At 40.8% G+C, this 15,715-nt stretch overlaps 1 protein-coding gene across 7 annotated transcripts in view; it reads left to right on the forward strand.

The window, feature by feature from the left end:
• Positions 1–15,715, forward strand: part of kcnab2a (potassium voltage-gated channel, shaker-related subfamily, beta member 2 a) — a 100,528-nt gene that overhangs the window by 80,604 nt on the left and 4,209 nt on the right. For all 7 annotated transcript variants that reach the window (XM_039799153.1, XM_039799155.1, XM_039799152.1 and 4 more), the window contains 12 exons: positions 3,130–3,173; positions 3,500–3,537; positions 3,826–3,905; positions 8,484–8,528; positions 8,927–8,971; positions 9,222–9,265; positions 9,550–9,636; positions 10,972–11,057; positions 11,275–11,395; positions 11,637–11,731; positions 12,969–13,089; positions 15,072–15,160. In XM_039799153.1, the coding sequence (XP_039655087.1) occupies positions 3,130–3,173; positions 3,500–3,537; positions 3,826–3,905; positions 8,484–8,528; positions 8,927–8,971; positions 9,222–9,265; positions 9,550–9,636; positions 10,972–11,057; positions 11,275–11,395; positions 11,637–11,731; positions 12,969–13,089; positions 15,072–15,160 (895 nt within the window). The remainder of the gene's footprint in view (positions 1–3,129; positions 3,174–3,499; positions 3,538–3,825; positions 3,906–8,483; positions 8,529–8,926; positions 8,972–9,221; positions 9,266–9,549; positions 9,637–10,971; positions 11,058–11,274; positions 11,396–11,636; positions 11,732–12,968; positions 13,090–15,071; positions 15,161–15,715) is intronic.

Below are 15,715 nucleotides of genomic sequence, written 5' to 3' on the forward strand. Positions count from 1 at the left end.
ACACCAGGACTTTTGTTGGTGGTAGTAATGCGCGTTTCCATTGCTGGGTTGATGTCCTGCTATTACACAGCTTTCTCTCTTCTATTTCAGATTTTTCTTCTAGAGACATTGACCCAATAACCAACAATCCAGTAATCAATAATTAATGACTGAAAGATGTGCCCTGCCTAATGTTGACATTGATGGAAAATAAGCTCCACTTTGTTCCACAAATCAGCTTCCATCAATGGGGGCCACAGTCGTCAGCAGAGCTGAATGATTGACTTAGACGAGTAGAACTTATTGTGTCAAGATGAAGTGAAATGCAACCTGTGTGTAAACAAGCCCCAAATACATCTCCAAGCCACCCTTAATCACATAACCAACATTAGAAAATGAAAACCCTCGCCTTGTCCACTTGAGCTTCTGGCTGATGGGATCAGAAGGCTAATGTTAACTCATGGAAAGGCTTCCTAGTATTTCAAAGTAAACAACCAGACTGGATGTGCGCTATGCTCACTACGTTTCTCATCAGGCTTTGTCCCTGCGGCTGCATTGATGTTGCTGTCCTGTACTGTGCCTGCCTGTCTCCTTCATTATTGAGGAGGGTGTGAGAGAGATGACATTACTGTTGTGGTTCATGTCTGCTGAGACTCAGCGTGAACCTGACCCCTGCCTGCTTACAGGCCCTGGCAGAGGGTCATTTTAGCAATGCACAATGCAGTATTCAAGGCCAGTCTAGTAAATAATTTAACACAACAATGTGCTGACAAAGGGACATCCTTTACAATGAGAACAATGACAAGGGCAGAGCTGTGTATTCTGATATCCTGGTTATTTATTTTAAGGTTCAGGGAAGTGCTTAAATGCACTAGTACTGTATGTGCAATATTCATGGTTAAAGCATGCTTATCTAACACCACAGTAAGCTTTGCTTTTTGATAAGCCCTTACACACGCTGATGAAAATGATGCTACTCTAGAAGCATGTGTGTACAGTTGCTCCTGGTATATCTTATTAGTTTACTATGCATCTCATTTTCTGAACATGTATGTGCACCGTGTATTAACACATTAAGCAACACTGCATTTATTTAATCACATTAGGTGTTTAAATGTGGAGCAGTGCAAGGCTTGAAACAGACTCACTCTACAGTGTTTAGCGACTAGGATGCAGTCAAGCAGAATATTGAATGAAGATATTTTGCACTTGACAAATGTCAAATGTGCTCCACTAACAATTTTGGTCAGTGAGCTGCTTTTAGTTTTGGTTATCTCCATTTGTGCCGTCAGCAGCACCCTGAGGGGCTATTGTACTCATTTAATTAAGAGGCAGTTAATTGTAGATTGGCTCCAGTGGTTTGCCAGAAGGGACTTGACACCGCGGTGCAAAGTAAGGGCACGTGGTCCCACTGGATTCTCTTATCTTTCTCCCTCTTCTCCCTCACGACTGACTGTGCTTGTATAAATCAACTGGCTCCTATACGTGACGTCATCGAGTTCTCTGATTCAGTTCTTTAACACGATTACAGACCTCACTGACCAAATCACATCTTTTTAATGAGGCTCTTTGTTGTGAATGTGTTTGACCCAAATGCTTTACTATACACCAAATGGATACGATTTCATTATTTTTCCAAATCACTCGATCTCACTGAAACCTCTGATGGCTGAAAGTTGACTTTTGCTGTGATTTGTAATATCTTAATTTAGAAAACAAAGAATATAAATGAATGGAGAGCCTCTGCTAGCATCCATGGTGGTTCAGTGAAGTAAGAGTGGAACTAATGATGTTGGATGATGAAGTGAACATTTAACTGGATTAACACTTCCAAAATAGAAAGTATATGGAAATACATAAAAAAGAAACTTAAAACACTTTAAGAGCCTTGTTTTGGTTTTGAAATTGACACAAATGTGACCCACTTAGCCTACTTGCAGGGGATGTGATACTGTTAAAATTTATTTATTATTATATATATTTATTTTAAACGGTTTAGTCCGTTTCTTTGGGACTTGGTGTTCAGACCACATTGAATTAAGTGAATTTTGTTATTCACCGCAGCAATTCAGCAATCTTATCATGGCTTCACAAAACACCCACCCACACACACTCTCAGTCAGTCCCGCTTACACATGCAGTCACAAGCGCAGTCATGTAACACACACATCTGCACACACACAGCACACCTATCCTCGGTCTCCCTCTCTACTCCTTTTCATTTCAACTGTATTTCTATATAGGCAGTCTTACAAAAATATATTAGATATCCTCCCACACGCTCACTTTGACTCCTGCACGTTACATCATCTCTGATGCCACATTGTTTTTTATTTCTTTACACTGCCAGCTTATCTCTGAAAGTAGGTTGACCAAAGGTAGCACACTTCATTTTGTTTGTTTTAATCATTTCTTGGATCAGTGATATCTGATGAAACCGAACTATCTAAGGTCTGGAAATACACTACACATTCCTCCAAAAAAGAGAAATTAACAACAAATTTAACAAGATCAGTTATTTCAGTGTTGCCATTTAACTAGCAGCCATAGACGTCTAAGAGAAGTTGAAATGCTCGCACAAAAGAATGAAAGCTGTAATTGTCAGCAGAGGGGTCTGTCTGCACTGTGATAGGCACAGAGACGCCAGCTTTAGGAGCAAGTTGTTGGGAGTAGTCAAGCTTCCGCAGTGCTGTGGGGGGATTTTCGTCAGATGGCGGCTGAGGCATCCTGGTGTGCTGTGAGAAATTTCAGTGGATATCATGGTGGGCCTGCTTAAGAACCACTTCCTCTCTCTGACTTTCCCCTGGCATTTCACTGCACACACATTCTAATTGACGGTACACGTGTTACTGTCCTTCCTTACACATCCAACATGCATGTGTCAGTGCTGCAGTAGATGCTGGCTGCCTTCAAATCCATACAAAACCCTTGTTCCTCCCAGCTTCAATGACTTCCACTGCAATTGCCTGCTTACCTCACATTACAGATGAGTGGTAGGGTTATTTATTTATCTATCAGTCAAACAATAATACAAATGACACTTAAAGTCCAACTCTAATGGTCATAGCCACTGCAGGAGTGCAAAATATCACAAATTACTGCCACCCCAGTGCTGCATTCATCTTAATGTAATTTTCTCTGTTTTGACAGAAACCTTGGGAAGTCGGGCCTGCGGGTGTCCTGCCTTGGATTAGGTAAGAGTCTTTTTGATCATGAGACACACTGAGATGTTTGCTGCACAACCATATACTTTGTATAGAAGATCTGTGAGGGGAACTCATTACCCCACTGTCCTTTTTATCTTCAAAAAAAGGAGGAAAGAGTTCCAGTGACAAATATATTATCCTGTGCCTTTTTTCTTTTTTTTTTCTTTTTTTTTAAGCTTGATCTTGTTTGTTGTCCACTATGTGCAGTATCACTTGTGCAGAACATATATAATATAACTGTTTACTTGCTTATCTGTGTGCATGTGTGTTTATGTACTTACACTCTGACCCCACCTCCCTGTCGACCTCTGTAGGAACATGGGTGACGTTCGGTGGACAGATAACTGATGAGGTGAGAGCAGATGGATTTTGTCATCCTCCATCAGTCAGAGCTCTGGAATGGAAGCCCTTCACATGATCTGGCACATCAAGGGTTGCGCAAGAAGCCTGTTTTTACTTACAGTGAAAACATACTGCCATAGGGAGTCGACAGGCAGATAATAAACACATAGGAAGGCAAAGCCATCGCAGCCTTCTTTAGTCTTGTGAAGGAAGTTTAATAATTGAAAAGTCCTCACATCAGTGGTCTCTCACCCCACCCTTCACCGTCTCTGTTCCTTCTCCCCTGATCTCTCAACAGATGGCAGAACAGCTGATGACTCTGGCCTATGAAAATGGCATTAATCTGTTTGACACAGCGGAGGTCTATGCTGCTGGGAAGTGAGTATATCTTGTGCCACAGGTCACATAGTAGTGACCAGTAATGCCAACTATTACCACAACCATAAAGGCACTAGGTAGAGATTATATAGTACTGTAGTGTTTCCCATTGATTACCTAGAATGTGGCGGGCTGCTACAGTCTAATTGTTTTTGTGCCACATTTTGATAATAAGCCAAAAATATGTTTACACTTCTCATAATAAAATAAAAGAACGTGTCTTGCGCTGTTGCCTCAGCAAATCATCTCTGACTCATTTTATCTTTTTCCATGTCATTAGGGTCAGTAAAAAATTACCACGGGCCAATAAATACAATCAGCCAGTTGCTCTATAGGGCCAGTGCTAAAAAAAGTAAAAAATAATCGTGTGTGCGCAAGAGACAACACCAAATTGATGCATTTAACTTTAAAATATACAAAATTCGACCCACCGCAGTCTCACAAAATCCTGTGGGAAACACTGACTGTTCAGCTGCCTTGCTTGAGTGTCGGGTGAAAGCATGATCCACAGTCGTGCACAACGCAAATGTTCAGAGCATCAGAGAGGATGTACTGTAAATACTACATTGATACATCCAGAATAGACACTGCTGGTGTGTTGTCTCTACTAGTGGTAAAACAATCCCTGATACTTAAGGGGTCTGTTTACCCAAATACAAACAACACACTTTAAACTACTATAGCTGTGTAGCCATGAAAATAATTTCAGTTTGATGTGCAGAGGCTTTAGACACCACCCAAACACAATGGAGATTTGTTTGAGTGAGTCAAAGTTGTGAAAAATTACTTTGAAAACTCATCAACAATGTGTCTTCCCAAAAACAAAGTATTTGTTACTCTACAATCCACAAACATCACTGTCAGCAGTTTTCATTGGGGCTATTTTGTTGGCAGAAAGTAGTTTGAGTGACCTATTAAGAGACACGACAGATTATTGTCTCTGTCCTTGATCTTCAACCTGAGTTGTCCACCTTGTCATTGTTGCATTCATGATAGTTCACATATCCAGTCTTAATTTACAGGACAGCCAGTTTGTGATATTTTTCACCTCAGAAAGCAGCCTTGTGCTGCCTTATTGCTGTATGTAGTGAAGATTTAAATTCAAACATGGAATAATCTGGCTTTGTAGTAATTTGGGTGCTTTGAAATAATCTAAAGGGATTATCCTTCGCAAACAGTATCTCTGATTAACAGCACCAAATTCTTATTTTAATCCTCCCAAGAATAGCCTAGTTTTGCCATTATGTTTGGGAAAATGCATCAGTGTCTCACAAAAAAAAGAAAAAAGGCAAGAAACAGATTCAGCAGGTCTTAGTGTTTTCCCTATCTAGTGCCTCAGCAGTTATTGTCTACATGCTTTATTATTCTGGGGGTCTTTCAACCTCAATCTGTTTGCCTTGTTGTTTTAGGATTGGAGGCCAGAAAAAGTTGATCTTTGACACAGAAGTTTGACCAACTCTGACATTGATCATCAGCGCTTCCATTAATCAGACCACAGTTTGACAGAAGGGACGAATCTGTTGGACACGTGCAAATGTTTGTGACGGCATGTCACACAGCTTAGTATGTGTTGCACAGGTGGTAATCCTGACACCTTCCACTGCAAAGCAGCGCAGAGAAGCTTATATTACACACATACACAGGAGAAGAACAAATTCCACACATTGCACATCAGAAATGAAAAAGCTTTCATGTGAAGTCCTTGGTTCTGGCTTACTGCGATTCCTTAATCAGTCAGACTTGGAGAACGTGAAGTGGTGCTGGTTGCTGTACAGTCGGCTGCTGTAATGTCGATTCTGTTTTCGAGCGTGGAAGTTTGTAAGCTGTGCTCACAATCTGCTCATGCACAACATATGGCAGTCGGCTGTTTGTTTGGCATGTTTGTCCTGGCATAGCCCTACAAAACAGAACTACCATAAAACAAACATTCAGCACATACAGATATTTAGATATTCATTGTGAATCCTAGCCAGCATATCCATCCCAATATGCAAGCTAGTGTTTCTCAGAAATATAAATAACAATGTGTAATTGCACAAATAAACATGTTCTGCTTATCCCGTGTAGCTGCTGTTATCAGCAAACACATATGGCGTCAAAGCACTTAAATGTATGCGAGTAATTGGCAGAACAGAATTTCCTTCTGCATTTTCTTTTAGGCTTAGACATTTCACACTGGGTGCATAGTAATTGCATGCTGTTGTGTGGAAACAGTGACAAATTGGAAGCATAATTACAGAGAAATATGAAAGTAATAAAATGTTGTAAATGCATGAATAATGCAGCATTATGTCACTAAGTCATCAACTCTGTGCTGGAAAAAAGACCTAATTCATGAATGGATGAAAAAGGTCAACCTGCTCAAGGCACACTGTATATTATGTTTGGGCTCTCAGATTACTCACATTTCAGAAGGGCAACACACAGTGCACTGTGTGGGTGTTTGCCAGATACACACACACACACATACACACACACACACACACACATGCTATAACACTATTATGCACACAAACACACACATCATTGCCTCCGGGGGAGTGTTGAGTGCTCGTTGTTTAAAAAGGTGTGGGTCCAGCTGGCAGGGTCTGAAACAGCTCGGAGTAGTTCAGCACCTTCTGTACTCTTGCTGCTTGTTGGCTCAGCAGATTACCAGTATTTTAATAAGTGACAAACGTGAGAAACAAAATAAATAATAAAAACACATGCATGACCCTAACAATATGAAGAAAAAACAAATTCATATATATATATATATATATATATATATATAATTCATATATGTTTGAGTTCATTGCATTGTCATACTTACTTACCCTTTACAAGCATCCATACATCTGTACCTGCAAAGTGTTGGCACTGATTCACATACACAAATACAGTACAGTATATACATATAATTGGCTGGGCAGTATGGCTGACATCAACCTCACAGCCCCAATTCTGACTCAGCCAAATGTGAAAAATCACACCGAAACGATAGTTAAGTTAACCTCCATTAACTCATCCTGTCAGGGAGAAGAAAGATACAAATATACAAGGTGAAGTTGGAGGGAGATGAGGGTGTTAAATGTTAAAGTAAGTAAAGATTTATTTATGTGGCACTTTTCAAAACAAATTGTTTCACAATAAAAGCTTTTTCCAGAAAATCTCAAACCGGTAGGAGAGGGAGATGGAAGATAATTGTTAGCCGCATCAGAAGGGGATTAACCCTGTCTAAGGAACATTTCTGGTATTTCAAACTAGGCATGGGCCGGTTACCGGTTTCAAGGTATACCGCCAACTAATCAAAGTATTCTCGTAAGCGTAGAATCTGCCATTCAGAATCATTCAGAATACATACGAGCAACTCGCTCAAATGACGGCAGCCATGTAGTGCCTCCATCTTTAAAATACATTAGCCAAAGAGGGACATACTTCCGCATTTCGCCCTCTTACACCTATTGGCACCGTGACGAATGCAAGGGGGAGATTACTCGCCAGGGAAGCGAAAAAGAGAATTAAAACGACAACGCGACAGGCAAAGCAACAAGACCAAAGTTAATATTGAGTGGCTAGAACAGCTGCGTGTAAACGATGGAGAGAGCTAATTTCGGGTTCGGCCACCGTAGGAGAAAGGGCTAGAAAGTAATATTCAGTTGGTTGTCATATACAATTCCACCGCTAGATGGGAGAAATTCTTACACAATGTAGCTTTAAGAAGTTGAAAATAGTGAATGTTTGGCTGCTTTGCTTAAAGAATTTCTTAAAGTTCAGTCGATTTTTAAAATAGGTGCCGGAATTTTCCTTCAACTTTGTTTTATCTAGCAATCCCAGTAAGTGACAATTGTACAGGCATGATAGTCTTTCAGTCTGGTATAAGCCATCTGTATTTCTAGTTTAGTTGACATATGATATATCCCCATCTAATTACCACAAGTCAGACTGTCTCGCCACAGACACACCGCCACTGGCAGGAGCACTAATGTGCTGTCATAGGTAAGATGAATTATGATCCTTGTAGTTTACAACAACACTTCTCACACTTGGCAACAAAACATCATTTTTTTGAAAACTACATTGATTAGAGCAGCTGGCTGTATTCGTCAGTGTACCCAAAATGAATTAAAAACAAATCTTAGTACTTGCAGTTTTTTTTCCCCTCTAAGGAGTGTCCAATTACATTTTATCTGAAACTGTGTTTCAAGGAGGGCTCCCATTATTTGTCAGAGTGAGAGCACTGGAGAGATGTCCTACTGACAGGTCTCTGCCCATCCCTAATGAGCCCCATGTTGATCATAATGTCACTTATTAGCAGCCCTGTGGCTGCTAATAAGTGATATAGTGGTGGCTCCACACCACAGCTGGTCCCAGGCTCTGCCTACTCTAACACACACACACACATACACACACACACACACACACAACCAGTCCTAAACAGGTGCTCTTTCCAATGAAAGCTTCTTTATGTATGTACAGTATGTGTGCAGAGTTGGACTGCTTTCTTGACTTTAGGGCTTGAAATGATTCCTCAGGCGGATAGTAACACTGTTATCGTTTCAAAATCTTTATTTAATCTTCTCACTGTCCGCTTCGCAGGGCAGAGGTGGTGCTTGGAAACATCATAAAGAAGAAAGGATGGAGGTACGAGGCACACTTAAATTAAGTTTGGTGTTTTTTATTTCCGATCCAGCCAGCCTTCCCAATCTTGTATCCTTCCTTGCACATATTTGGAGGATGTGTGTTGTGAACTGGAACGGTAAGATATGAAGATGAAAGATTAATGCCGGCATCCGTGCCGTGCCCGCACTCCTGTGTCACTTCTCAAAGATGCTGAATAATGGATGAACTTCTAGTCCCTTGTCCTCTACTTTGTCGCACCTGGACTGTCATTTGTAGAGCTCTGTCAGGTTTTACGTTCATTCATTGACGCCAGTTGAGTTCTGGCACAGTCCCGGTTATTGTGGGATGTGGGTGTGTGTGTGTGACACTGAAAGAATAATGTAGAAATGCATGATTGCCCTTTCATTTCCCATTTTCAGACGTTCAAGCCTGGTGATAACAACAAAGATATTCTGGGGTGGAAAGTAAGTTTCATCTGGCTGCTTCTTTGACTCAAATGAGAAACGATCCTTCTGTATAATTTTTCTGTTTGATGCTCCTGGTAATGGGATCATGTGTCATCCAAACCGATCTGTTTTCAGCTACTTTCAATAAAACACTGTATTAGATCATATTTCACTAAGGATGGATGCTATATCACAGCGGAGGGGGCAGGTCCAGTCATATTTCAAGTAGTTTATAACGTCAAGTGTATTTTTTGTTTTTTTTCTGTAGAGCGGAGACTGAAAGAGGTTTATCCCGAAAACACATTATAGAAGGTAAGTAGCAGCACCGCAGGTTACTGGATTAAATACTGACACTGCAACAACACAATAGTTCCTAATTAGATGCTTTGGCTTAAGGGAATCAGTGCTGCTATTCGTTTTTTTTTAATTGAGACACTCTGGGGGTTACCAAGAAAACCTTTGGGTACAATAAATAGTTTGAGAGAAGAGTCTGCTTTATTTATTTTGCAGTATATATTTTGAGTTTTTATGAAGAGCATAATCATGTAGCACAAAAGATTCACTATTACTGGACTAACTGTGGTGCATTTTTCTAGGTTTAAAAGCCTCTCTAGAAAGACTGCAGTTAGACTATGTGGATGTGGTTTTTGCGAACAGACCAGACCCTAATACACCTATGGAAGGTAATTATTGTATTGTCTCTCTCCTTTATTGCTTTTGAAAAATCACATATTTTTTTCTTTCTCTCTCACCCACTTAACTATGTGTTTTCGTGTTTTGTCATTTTGCACTTAAAAAAAGCCCCTCTTTTCTGTCTCTATGACTACTGTAACGCAAAGCTATAGATATACAAACGTCTTGTAACTAAAATATCTATTTTTAAAAGCTGCATGTTGTCCTGGTGCTTGCAGCTCCACACTCAAAATGAGGATAGATAGTGATGCTGGAGACCTTTTTAAATGGCAGAGCGCTAACTGTGTGTGGGCTCAGCTGGTCACACAGTATGCATCTGCTCCCTAGGAGTTCCACTTTGGGTTACAGAGTTCGGTCAGAGGTCATCTTCCTGCCTTCAGTGTAATGCTTCACTAGCTTCGACGCTTTCACATTACTTTAGTGTCTTGTTAGTCAGAAGTAGCTGGTGTTTTTGAAGTAAACGTCGAGGCAATTCTTTTGCTCATCTGCCCTTTAAAGATTGCACATAGTTCACAGGGACAGCTTTGAGTCTATGTCTTCAAAATTGCAGTAGTTGGACCATCTGGTGTGTTTTATTGTGGCAGGAGCTAAAGGGCAGTGTGCAGGGTGAAGAGGTGGTAAGCTGCTGTTCTCTCACTTTACAGAGAAACCCTCTTAAGCCTAGCGCCCACTAGATGATAGGGCTGATTTGGTTTTCAAAAACCGCACAGCACAGAGAATAGATGGATTGAGGATTATTGAGGGTTGACAAAATAACATGAGATTAATCTGTGTAACATTTAGTCAGCACATTAATGGAAAACACTAATCTCAGACTTATTTAAAAAAAAATTATAGAACCAAACATGTTTTTAACCCTCCATGCTTTAAATACATGAGCTGTAGTCCAATCTGTCAACCTTGTGAAACGCTTTGTCCGTGATTAAATATTTGAACTTGTGCCTGTCATCTCTTATTCATTTTAATGGGCTCTTCTTATGTTCCCCTGTAGCATGTTGCAAGTCAAATCAATTTCTTGTGGATTTTTACATTAATGTCATCCAAGTGTGCCTTGTTATGAATAGATGTCACCCTCATCTGAGTGAATCACTCACCATTCTGATTAACATAATCAGCTTTCCCACTTCTCTCCTGAATCCATAAATGCAAATTATACCAATAAAATCTCTTATAATCATACAGAACCACTCAGATACACATTCAGTACATTGCTTTGTTTTATAGAGAATAAAAAACGGCAGAGAAAACACTTGTCTGTAAACACAACTGTGTGTGACTCCAGCATTAATGATGTTATTGACCTTTTTGTGTATTTTTACTTGAAGAAACGGTTCGAGCAATGACCCATGTGATAAACCAAGGCATGGCCATGTACTGGGGAACATCCCGCTGGAGCCCGATGGAAATAATGGTGAGACTTGGAGTATCTGTGTAGGGATACACAGGGTCAATACTAATTTCCAACATAGCTAAAGGAGTTTTTTTCTTCCACCACAAAGATTTGAATTTATTTCTGACCTTGCTGTATCCTTTCTGTTCCTGATGTCCATTGATGTTCTTTATAATATATATGCAGTACTGTACTGTGTATGAGCCTACTTTTTTGTTACTTCCATGTTTTCCTTTAGGAAGCGTACTCTGTGGCACGACAATTCAACCAGATTCCTCCCATCTGCGAGCAGGCCGAGTACCACATGTTCCAGAGAGAGAAGGTGGAAGTGCAGCTACCTGAGCTCTTCCATAAGATAGGTAAGTCGTGATGGATTTACAGTAGGACGACAGAAGTTGGGTGACTGCAATAATATTGGACACAAATTCTGGAGAAACAAATCAAAGTTTTAAATGCAAATTAGAACAGAAAGTATTTCAGAGTTCCAAGATTTGAAACTTGTGCAGCAAGGACCTAGTGTTTAGTTTTTTCAAAGACAAAATAAGGACTTCAACTCTGAGAAAGTGATGGCGTTATAATGATCACATCTTTTGCTCCCAGGTGTAGGGGCCATGACGTGGTCACCACTGGCGTGTGGGATCATCTCAGGGAAATACGACGGCAGGGTTCCTCCATACTCCCGGGCCTCTCTGAAGGTAGACAAACTGCGCTCGCTGTTTTCTGTCTTTATCCCGCTCTGGTCATCTGTGCTAGTGTCACCGTTCCTTGCCTCCCTATTGGTTGCTGGTTTGTTTGTTTGTTTATTGTGTGTATTGTGTCTTTCAGGTTCTTTAATTCTGTGCACAGCTCACATATCTGTGTTTTCACTGCCATGGTTGATGCCATGCACTGTGCAACTCTTCAGCGGTGCTGTTCGACACTGTTTGCCAGCTGGTGTCAGCTTAATGCATTTTAGTGCACACAAAACACACAATACATGTATACACACAGTAGCAGCACAGCATGTGTACATATTTAAAAAAAAAATATATATATATATATATATATATATTATTGAACTAAATAATTATGAATCATGAAGAAATTCGATATGTTGTTGTAGGAAACTTTTGTTCGGCAAGACTTTTGTTTTCCTCTAAGCATGAGGGATCAAAACAGCCATAATAACTGAACATTTTGAGGAGAACCAGTTTTAATGATTTAATTCAGTAAACACTCACAAACCCAGTGGAATATTTCACTTTAATGTGACATTAACTTGTTATAATGCAAAATGGTAAAACGCAATTTTGAGATCAAGAATTTGAACAAAATAAGTTTTGAGTCAGAGACGACTCCGCCCCTGCATTACACAGAAGCTAACGCCTGACTTAAGCAACACTGTGTCCTTGTAGTGGAGTGGCATGTTGTGTGTCTGTGGTTCGTGTGTCAGTGACCGTCAATCAGAGAGGAAAGTAGCTCTCCATTTTGGTGTTGTGCAGTACTTGTGGTGACTTGTGTGGAATGTGCTGCTTGCTGTCTGGTTCAGTGTTGTCTGTGGATGTTTGTGGTATTTTGGCTCTTTGATTATTCTTACTGGTTTATAATCTGTTACTATTTGGCATTATGGTATAACTCCTGATGCTTGATACTAATATAAAGATTAGTGTTTTGACTTAACTGAGCACAAACGGATATGTCAGTAAAAACAGCAATAGTCAATTTAAATAGAGAAAGTTCTGTCTCTGTTTGTAACTTTAGAATAATAATAATAATGAACACACAATTCAGCATTTCAGTAAGGGTAGCTGTAGCTATGTTCCCTGGCTGAGATGTAGACCGCAGGAGACAGAGTCACATGTTTAAAAACAGGCCCTGGTGACACAGGAGCTGCGGCGCAGCGGCGTGTGAGCAGGGCTGTGTTTTCGAGCAGGTGTGCTGTGTTTTCGACAGGGTTACCAGTGGTTGAAGGACAAGATCTTGAGCGAGGAGGGCCGGCGTCAGCAGGCGAAGTTGAAAGAGCTGCAGGCAATCGCGGAGCGGCTGGGCTGCACACTGCCCCAACTCGCCATCGGTACGCAGATACACTCTGCCGCTCTCTCTCTTTCTGTCTGTCTGTCCGTCCCTCTGCCTCGGACGGGCCGAGGTCAACACCGCTCTGGCAGCTGTCTGGTTTGACTGTTGGTGTGGTGTGTTGTCCCGTCTTTGTGTGTGCTGTAACTACTGTCTTTTTTTCAAAAGAGGTTAATGAGGAAAAGAGAGTAGAATATAGAGGAAATCCAGGTAAATAGGGACATTAACTCATATAGAACGGGTCTCATTGTCTCTCAGGGACCAATAGGCATTAGCATTAATAGAATATACAGTATCGCCTTCCAAAGAAGGATCTGGCACCGTCCCTTGGATACATTAAGACAGTGATGTAAATATTATCATAAGTAATGCAAACATGTTTACAGTACATATTTGTGTATGCAGGCCTGTGGTGTTAACATGTAACAGTTCCCAGCGTCTGCATTCAAATAGAATCCCAGACATAAATCCAGCGAGTGACCGATATCGATTCACTGCCGGGCAGGAAAGTAAGAATGTGCAAACCCCCGAAGACGTACGCTCCTGCGAGGGCTGTTAAAGCGTCAGACGTTAGCGTCGCAGGCGAGTAAATCTAGGACTGCCGCTCCTATCTCAGCGCCGACAGCGGCAGATTTTTCAACCTCGCCGTAATGCAGTGTCATAGATTAGGTTTCACGGCCCATTAGTGGACACCCTGATCTCTCCCATTACCATAAATCCTGACAGCACTCCTGAAGGCAGCACAGGAGATTTATGTCCATCATGTAGTCCTCTACATCACTGTGGCACTTCAGTATTGAATAAAAACTATATAACACTGATGGACGGAGGCCTGCTGCTGCTGCTGCTGCTGCTGCTGGAGCAGGTGGTAAATTCAGGTGGTGGTTGTGAAAATAGAGTTAATAGATGATTTTGGTTTCTCAGTGGCCTCAGGGAAGGTCTACACTTGCGTCACTCCAGACATTCAACTGTATTCATGTATGGCCATATTTTCAAGTTGGTCAAAGATTTGCATAGAATTATTACCACCCTATTCTTACAGCTAAATTCTTCGTCCCTTTATGCTGTAATCTGCTTACAAGCGTATTTTCCTCAATTCCGTGCAGTTGTATTGCATAACACAGCTCACAATTATAATACCACACCAAACAGATGAGTTTTTTTGAGTCAGTTTGCTAGAGATAACAAAGTGTGTTTTCTTCATATTATTACCAGAGTGCAGTATTGGGATTTAGGCATTCACTCAAGTATTGTACTGAAGGGCAATTTTTAGGTACTTGTACTTTAGTATTTCTATTTTATTCTTCTTTGTACTTCTACGCCACTTAATTTTCATCAGAGAGAAATATTGTAGTTTTTGCTCCTCTACATTTATTTCACACAGGGATGCTGCACTGATATGCTGGATTAATATCACTGCAGAAACTGAGTTTATTAAGCAGACCATCATTTTAAAATTCTGTGTTGCTGCCATGTGTTATTCATTCAGTTATGGCAGGTTGCTGACTCAGTTTTTAAGTGCCACAGAAAGTTTCAAGTTAGCTACATAAAAACCATTTCAGTGAGTTCCACGCAGTGATGTAAACAGATTTCAAATTTAAGAGAAAGAAAGCTCTGGTATTTGAGTTATTTAAAAAAGTTTCACATCTAAAGTTACCACTTAACTTAAGACATAATATATATATAACATGTATAACATAGTTAGTTGCTTCCTTTCAGCCATCTACCGACAGTATCATTTTGCATTTAGTGGGTTGTAAGTGCAGAGTTTGTGGCCAGCTATAGCTTATATTATTTTTGTAAAATTAAGTTTTTGTGGACAGGAAATGTTGCGGTAGCTTTCTTTTTTTATCAACCTGGTGTATGTTTGTGAAGTGTTGTTGTGGAAATGTGTTTGCGTGCGATGCGTCTGTGTGCGTGCGTTTGTGCGTGTGTCTATAGCCAAGGTTGGGGGTGTCATTGTTATTTACTGGTCTCCTGCAGCGTGGTGCCTACGGAACGAGGGAGTGAGCTCTGTCCTTTTAGGGGCGTCCAACACCGACCAGCTGATGGAGAACATAGGAGCAATACAGGTGAGGCCACAAAATTAGTGTTTGTACACGCGTTTGTTGTTCTAATTTGTGAAAACGTGACCTGACCTGTTTTATCAGGCCCATATTCGTGCCTTACGTTTCGTAACAACAGATTCGTCTCCTGGGTACAGCTGGACCTCTTGGGCAGTTTGCTGCTGCACGCTTGGGTGCTTTACTGTACCGAGTTAATAAGGTCAGCGGCGTATCATTTGCCAGGGGGATTGGAGACTAGCTTACAGCCACTTCTTTCTCTCCTGATAAGATGCACTCTTTTAATGGGGTTTTCAAAGGGGGGGGGGGGGCTTCTCTCCGTACATTATGTCTGGCCTGCAGCAGCAAAGAGCATTCTTACCCCTTTATATTCTGATGCTTTGTGCATCCTCCCACGTGTGTCTCCTCTCCCTAAGCACATTTGATATTTCGGTTTTGAAATGCTGAGCTCACATTTCCCGAGGGCTCTGCAGTTTCCCTTTTACTGGGAATGTTATATCACAGACCCTGAAATAGGGACATGGTCCTTCATCTTTAAAAAAATAAAAAATGTCCATTTAAAAT

Source organism: Perca fluviatilis, chromosome 4 (assembly GCF_010015445.1).
Source record: "Perca fluviatilis chromosome 4, GENO_Pfluv_1.0, whole genome shotgun sequence".
NCBI lineage: Eukaryota > Metazoa > Chordata > Actinopteri > Perciformes > Percidae > Perca > Perca fluviatilis.